The sequence below is a fragment of the Gossypium hirsutum genome, chromosome A13 (genome assembly GCF_007990345.1).
Source record: "Gossypium hirsutum isolate 1008001.06 chromosome A13, Gossypium_hirsutum_v2.1, whole genome shotgun sequence".
Taxonomy (NCBI): domain Eukaryota; kingdom Viridiplantae; phylum Streptophyta; class Magnoliopsida; order Malvales; family Malvaceae; genus Gossypium; species Gossypium hirsutum.
In genome coordinates, this window is record NC_053436.1 from 109420215 (window position 1) to 109427722 (window position 7508).

Sequence of the window (7508 nt, forward strand, 5' to 3'; positions counted from 1 at the left end):
TCTATTAAATTTAGGTCCATTATAAAAAAAAATTCCTTATTACATAGATACCAAGTGAGTTTTTCTAAAACAATAATAAAATTTTATACTAATAAATTTAACAAAATAATTTTAACAGTGTTAACAAATGAATCTGAATTTTAAATCCAAAAAGTTAGAATGACTAAATTCTTGAAAATAAATTTCAAATATAAAAAAACATATTATAATTTTTAAATTTTACTTTATAATTTAATCAAAAATAAATAATTAACTCAACTCAAAGCATACTAATTTTTGTATTAAAAAAAGATAAAATAAATTTTAAAAATTAAAATGCAATTTCTACTATATAAGCCAAAACACCTAGACCTACCTATGTCCAGAGATTCAGTTATTTGTCATATTGCTATGTGCTTATTCTATCCACTAATTATTATAGTATTAAGGGTTAATTAACATTATAATTTTTTATAAAAATTAGGGTAAATATCATAACTTTGATTCAATATGTAATTATACAAATAAAATTTTGATTTTAATTCAGATATATACATAAAATTTTATTTTGATTCAATTGTATACATTTAAAAAAATCAATATATCAATTTGTTTTTATATAAGTATTATATTAAATGATATTATTTTGATGATATTAATTATTTTTGAAAATTAAATCAAAACAAAATCTCATGTACTCTAAAAATCACCAAATTATAACGGTGCTTTCAATTAGATTCCACATATTTTTTAAATTTTTTGAATCATACATAATAATTCAATTCAATTCTGCAGGCATAGAGTAAACCGATGCTTATTTTCTAGATACCCGTCATTGTTTCTTCTCCAAGAAAAGAAGTTCATGACCCATGGACCTTCTACGTCCATGCGGCATTGCTCTATCAGGCTTTCGCCCATTGCAAAAAATTCCCCACTACTGCCTCCTATAGGAGTCTAGGCCGTGTCTCAGTCCCAATGTGGCTGATCATTCTCTCGGGTTCTCAGTTTTTCCATACTACTTTTGAGTTTTGAATTTTTAAATTTATTTTGACAAAATGACTAGTAACTATTATCATCTCTCTTACTTTATAAATATAAATTATATTTATAATTGTCCTTTGAAGATATTCAAATAAGTAAATGACAGTACCTATTATTAATATTACCAAAATCAGTAAAACAGAACCTCAATTCATCCATCCATGTATTTGCAATCTGAATGAAACATTCTCTGCTATGATAAAAAAATAATAATAATAACAAATACAAGGTACAATGTTGGTCGTCTAATACAATGCTTCAAATTCATTTTACTCTACCAGCTCAAAAAGTCCACATTCCATATTTCCTCAACATCTTATACCTGAACCGGACTGTCAAAATTACTATCAAGGCTCCTCAAAGTTCATCATGTTCCCGAGGTTGTTCTTTGTTCATCAAATCTAGTTTATGTTGCAACTCCTAACACAATTAACATTTACAAACCTTTAAAAAGCAGTTCTAGTAAGTATTACATCACTAAATTCGTTATCGGGAACAGCCGATTACCTTTAGCTTATCTTCCAGACAAACAGCTGGGGTGGACAGTATCGCTACGTATCTGCCATGACAAACTAAGTGTTAGGAGGAACATGCGTGCGTGCATGCATGCATGCATGGATAACACATACACGCACAGAGAGAGAATCTTACTCGCATCGGCTGGGTTCGTCAACATCAGTGATCTCATTCTTCAAACCACATCTCAACTTCACCTGAAAGGATGAATAATATGTATAGAAGAACAAAAGTCTACAACGAAATGCGGAAAACAAAACCATTTCGAAATTGAACAGCCCACTCATTCAAGGAAAAACACTATTGGAGATGAGTTCCTTCGTTAACAACAAACCAGAACACGAAACCACATAACACAACCGTACCTTCATACTTCTATCAGGGCCATTCCAGCAATTTTCTCCATTAGAAAATACCATCATCCTGTAGGATTCCTCGAATTGGTCCCAATTCCTAGTAGACAACTCATGAATATGAAAATTATAAATATTCAGTTTGAAGAGACATCACATGAAAAGGCTTTTAAAAAATTCCTACATGACATCATCCATGCACGCAACAAAAAACATGTTACTACACAATCATATATAATCCTATGTTACTCAAGTTCAGAGGTGAATGTTGAGTACGTGTCCGATACACGTAAATTCATTTGTTTTCATTTTCCATATATCCGAAAGGGTTGGGCTTCCATTCCCATGTGTGCCATGCATGTTGGACATGGATACTGCAAGGCATATACAATAAACACGGATGAACAACAGTTTTAACTGCCCAGGAATCTGATGAAGCATATGAACAAATAGAACACAAATGCTCCAAATAATGATTCAATTCTAACGATTTCCGTTGGCAAGAATAAAATATTTGTTGATATTAAATTTGAGAAAGATTTCAAGTAGTATATCCTATCCCCTTTATCACCCAAACGACACCAGAAGTTTCTATTGTACATAAAGGACAAGAATCCAATCAATGAGAGAGCATAATAACTGCAATACACCTACCCCAAACTGGTTGATGTGTAGCCCTCCTCTTGAGAAGCTTGTTTGTATGGACACACTTTGTAAACGTACCTGAAGCCAGAAGTCTAGGTTGTTAAAGGCGAAACAAATGGAAATATTAGGCAATCTATATTTCAGAGCAAGTGATAACAAAACAAAACTACTACAATGAGAAGTCCGTAACTTATTCTGGTTGGTCTCAAAACAATGACCATAGAATGCATAGAACTCCTTCTCTGGTCCTGTAGTATTAAAACCCGAGTTCAGTTTATAGAAGCCAAAGCAACCCAATAAATTTTCACTGCTTAGACATTGAAACAATGCATTACATACCAAAATCGTGTTTTAGCTTTTCTTTCAATTTTGATATCCTTGATTGTATTTTAGATAACTTGGTACCGGAATCAACATATTTCTTGCGTACAGTAGCAGCCTCTGAGAAAAGACAAAACAGCTTTCTCATTCCATATGCTCACTTAAATTTTTAGTAAATAACAGTAGGAGTTCAGTATATACCTGTTAGGTTTACAGGAGTTTGAAATAAATTAAAAGCCTTTAGAATGTTCCTAGCTTTTTGTTGTATCTTCTCCAACCAAGAGGAGTTATATGAGGATGTTGTATCTAGCAACATAAATAATAGTAAGATTAGGGGCTGAACTAGCCAGGTTCATCATCATAGTTGTATCCATAAAAGAATTGCACACCTGACAAGTCAGGTTCATCATCATAGTTGTATGAAGACATATCATCATGACTCTCCTCTTCATAACTTTCATCCTGTTCATCATCTATTTCATAATCATATTTTTCATTATCATCTTTTCCAGTGTCTACAACAGTATCAGTAGCATGGTGATCATATTGCTCATCATGTGTGTTCTTAGGTGTCTCTTCATGGCTGTCATCAGCATGATCTTTATTACCACCTTGATTCTTAGTACTTTCCCCAGTCCAACGGGAAGCAACAATGCGACCTAACTCTTCCCTCGACATTCCCTCAGAAATATCAGATGACACTTCATTCTCCTGCAATTATTTAGACAAATAAAGCTGAAATACCTTAGAAACTTGTCAAACCTATCAATGCCAAAAGTTGAGAGAAACTATTTGTGCTGTTTCTTGTTCAGAAAAATATACCCCAACTGGGGTAGAATGTACTCAAGTAAAAGCCCCCAAAAAATCTGTACTTCACACATTGAAGTACTCCCTGACATGGAAAATAGTTATTGCATAAATTCAAATGTGGATCTATCAATTTATTGGCAAGTCAACAAATAAAACCAAAAGATTATTGCCAAATCAGGAGAGACAAAAGAGGTGGGACAAAGTCTTTTATTTAAAACCTTACTTCATGATTTGATCTTTCTTTCTCCTTTCTACGACATTTTTGAGCCCTTAAATCTCTTGCTCCTAATACATTTTTTGATCTATTTTAATCGGAGTAACCATGATCCAGGGGTTAGATTAGCTATTCTATCAAACTTTTCCAGCAACATGCTTCAACTTATTTCCAAAAAGCAAATTGAGGGGGCTAATCCCCTTAGTCCAGTTTGATAATCACTATAGCATAGTATCACAGAAGTTTCTTATAAACAAGGAAATATGATGAGTAGAGAAACTTACTTTCTTGTCTACATCAGGTGATATTTTGCTTCCAGCATCATCAGCAATTTCAGTTGCAACAGAAGAAACATCGTCGGTTGTTGGTGAAGCAGACTCGTGCGTATTTTCCGAGGCATGCTACATAACAAAGTTCAAACATGTCATGGTGTAACATAGAATAGAACTATGGTAGACAAGCATTTGGGGTTCTATAAGGAGGACATAGGCCATTTGGGGTGATAATGACAAAGACGATAAAAAAACACAACCAGAAGAAGCAAAATGTACAATGGAAAGACACCTAAAGAGACAATTATAAACAACCAGGCTGACCTCCTTTGAAGAAGAATCCTCCACGTTACCAATTATATCATCATGTGTGCTTTCTGTGGGTTGGTTTTCAGTGCTAGCTTCTTCCTCAACCTTTTCATGTTCCACCTCCCCTTCCTTGTCGGCTTTCCCTTTTTCCTTTAAATCTTCCTCTGCTTCTCTTTTTCCTTTTTCTTCCATCTCTTTCTGCAACCTTACTTTCTCCTCTTCTTTCTCTATCAGTTCCTTATGTTCTGCAAAAATAAAGTAAACAAATCATGTAGCAATAAGCTCAATATTAACAGGTATAATATCAACAAAATGGACCCTTAGGTCCATGTAAATGAATAGTAAATCATAATGAAGAAAGAAAATCTTCGAATCTCTTGTTTTTCAATGCATGAGCACCATATTTGATAAGATAAAGAACAAAGAAGGAAATAAAAATCACACATAAAGAATGGATTAATGTATTTTGAACACCTACTCAAGTACTAAAGGAATTGGTCATAAAATGGAAGGGCAAAGAGAATAAAAGGTAGTCAAGAGATTCTTCTTCTTCTTCTTCTTCTTTTTTTTTTTTTGTATGTTTAATAAATTCATTGGTTGGTTTATGAAACAAAATGGGCACACTTTTTGCTTTTCCACCTATTTAATGACCCGTGATTGATGACTAGATTCAAACCCAAGATCTCAAAATATTCCAATAGGAAGCATTAACTAATTCACATTAGATTAGATTACGGCATCATGACAAGTACTTTTAAGTCATAAAAATACCCACAAGTTATATGAAAGTAGAACATTGGTACACTCACAATGACAACAAGATGAACAATTGAACATCAAGGAATCTTCATGGAAAAGTGTTTACCTTTTAGCTCTCGAACACGAACTTTCAATACCTTCTCCTCGTTTTTAAGTAATGTTAGTTCAGCTTCTTTTTTAGCTATGGCTACTTTAGCCTTTTCAACTTCCAGCTTTCGTAATGCAGCCCCTTCCTTATACGTAGCTATTTTCTTGATCAACCTATCTCTAGCCACTTTACCAGCCTCCCAACACATATTGGGACACTTCACTTGACCATCATACTCATCGCTCCCATCACAACAATCTTGAGTATTTAAAACCAATGAAAAGCAATTCAACATAAAAATAGAATATGAAGATTATCAACTAGACTTTACTTACAGAACACACTTACCACAAATACCATCATTCACTCTTGAAGAAAACAAGAATTGGGGAATGTGTCCAGCGTTTTTACAGTAAAACTTTGCAGTGGGACAAGCGGATGTACCTAATAACAACCAAATGAGAGTTAAATAACGAAACGCCCCCTCCCCCCCCCCAATACCATAAATACCCATTAAATCAATAAGGAAAACCCAAACCAGGCTCGTCGGTGCCATCAAGGCAATCACAGAAATCATCATTGAACTGGGATTTGGAGAATTTCTTGGATCCATCTTTGCAGCTAATAGTATCGGATGATGACTTATAGTAATTCTCATCTGGGTATCATTCGTAACAGCTATTGTTAACTCGGAAAGGAAAAATGGTAAGTGTAAAATTGATTAAAAAGAAAGAGCACCTTGAGGAGAAATTCCGAGAAAATGGTGTTTGGAAGAAGATGATGATGGGAGAAATGAACCAATGAAGAAGAGAATGAAGATGGAATATACTCTCATCTTCTGATAATCTGAATAGAATCAATAAAAAACCTAACCAGAATCACTCTCAGAGATGCAGAGACACATACAAAAAGCAAGCCTGCACAACTGGGTCTGGCAGAGACGAGCGAGGCCAGTCAGAGCGAAGTAGTGCGTTTGTTTTCAGGACTTGCAATTAAACGACGTGCCGTTTTCATTACACGAACTAACGACGTCGTTTCATGATAGTCGGCTTTTCCTTCTTCCCCTCTTAGTATTTAACCTTTATTTTTTTTAACTAAATTCGAGTATAATTTTTTAAAAAGAATTAGATCGTTGTTTAATATAAATATTAATTAAAATATTATTTTTTAACAATGTTATTGTGATAATTATATAATAAATAATTTTAAAATTATAAAAATATTTGAAATTAAAAAAAAACATAAAATATATATAGATTGTTATGTTTAAGTAATAGAACGAAGTATGTGTGGATTTAGGTTAAAAAATAATAATTTAATTCTTTTTAAAATATTGATGGTTAAATTTGACTATTTTTAAAAATTGAAGGTCAAATTTAACTAAAAAATAACTAAATTAATAAATATATATATATAAACATTGAGAACTAAGTTTGATATTACGCCAAAAAACAATAATTTTACACTTTTTTTTAATTTTAATACCATTAATACTTTTTAATTTTATTGGAATTATATTGTCATTTTTTTAATTACATGTAAGGTTTTCAAAATCGAATAGGTGGTTGAACTAGTCAAGCTATTGGTTCGACAATGTTGGTCTAATCAATACGTCCAATTCAATTAAATAAATTATTAAAAATTTATAAAAATAAAAAATATTAAAAAACTGATTCAACTGGTTTTTCTGTTTAATTTGTGCTAGTTCCTAGGAAACCAGTTGAGTGCCCTTCTCTGGACCAATACCCAGTTGGTTCTCGGTTTGGTCCAGTTCAAAATATCTTGACTACTTGGCTATCTAGCAAGTTCTTTTTTATTTCAAAATGTTACACTAGCAAATTTAACTAAGAAAATTTTAATAGCGATAATAGTTGCACCTGAATTTTGAAATATATAAAGAAAGAGGACTAAATTTCAAAATTTTAAAAAGTATAGGGACTTATGACATATTTTAACCTATTGATTTTGAGAGTCAAAAGTAACAATGATATTGGACTGCCCTTCGAAGACTGGAAGCCCAAGTTTTAAGCCCCATTTCATATATTTTCTAATGGGCTTCATCCGTTATCACATGTGATTTCTTTTGATGGGTTTATTTTTTAGGCTTAATTTATGATCTAGCCCTTAAAATATAACCATTTTTTTACTTTAGTACCTGATTCTTTTTGTTCCAATTTGATACTTAGAGTATCAATTTCTTC

General features: G+C 32.5%; 1 protein-coding gene across 2 annotated transcripts; it reads right to left on the reverse strand.

Moving 5' to 3' along the window:
- Window positions 1-1195: 1195 nt before the first annotated feature.
- On the reverse strand, window positions 1196-6283 carry LOC107942806 (glucosidase 2 subunit beta). Of its 2 annotated transcripts, XM_016876524.2 has the most exons (15): window positions 6046-6283; window positions 5846-5965; window positions 5656-5751; window positions 5326-5565; window positions 4476-4705; window positions 4164-4280; window positions 3245-3566; window positions 3057-3161; window positions 2874-2975; window positions 2725-2782; window positions 2544-2612; window positions 1902-1989; window positions 1672-1733; window positions 1528-1579; window positions 1196-1440 (listed from the first exon to the last, which is right to left on the reverse strand). In XM_016876524.2, exons 1-15 carry the CDS (start codon window positions 6140-6142, stop codon window positions 1378-1380), a joined length of 1821 nt encoding a protein of 606 aa, XP_016732013.1. In that variant the 5' UTR covers window positions 6143-6283; the 3' UTR covers window positions 1196-1377. The 2 variants fall into 2 exon arrangements, 1 of the variants encoding a protein (XP_016732013.1); XR_005907908.1 differs by lacking the exons at window positions 1196-1440; window positions 1528-1579 and having other exon boundaries at window positions 1675-1733; window positions 1902-2263.
- Window positions 6284-7508: the final 1225 nt, after the last annotated feature.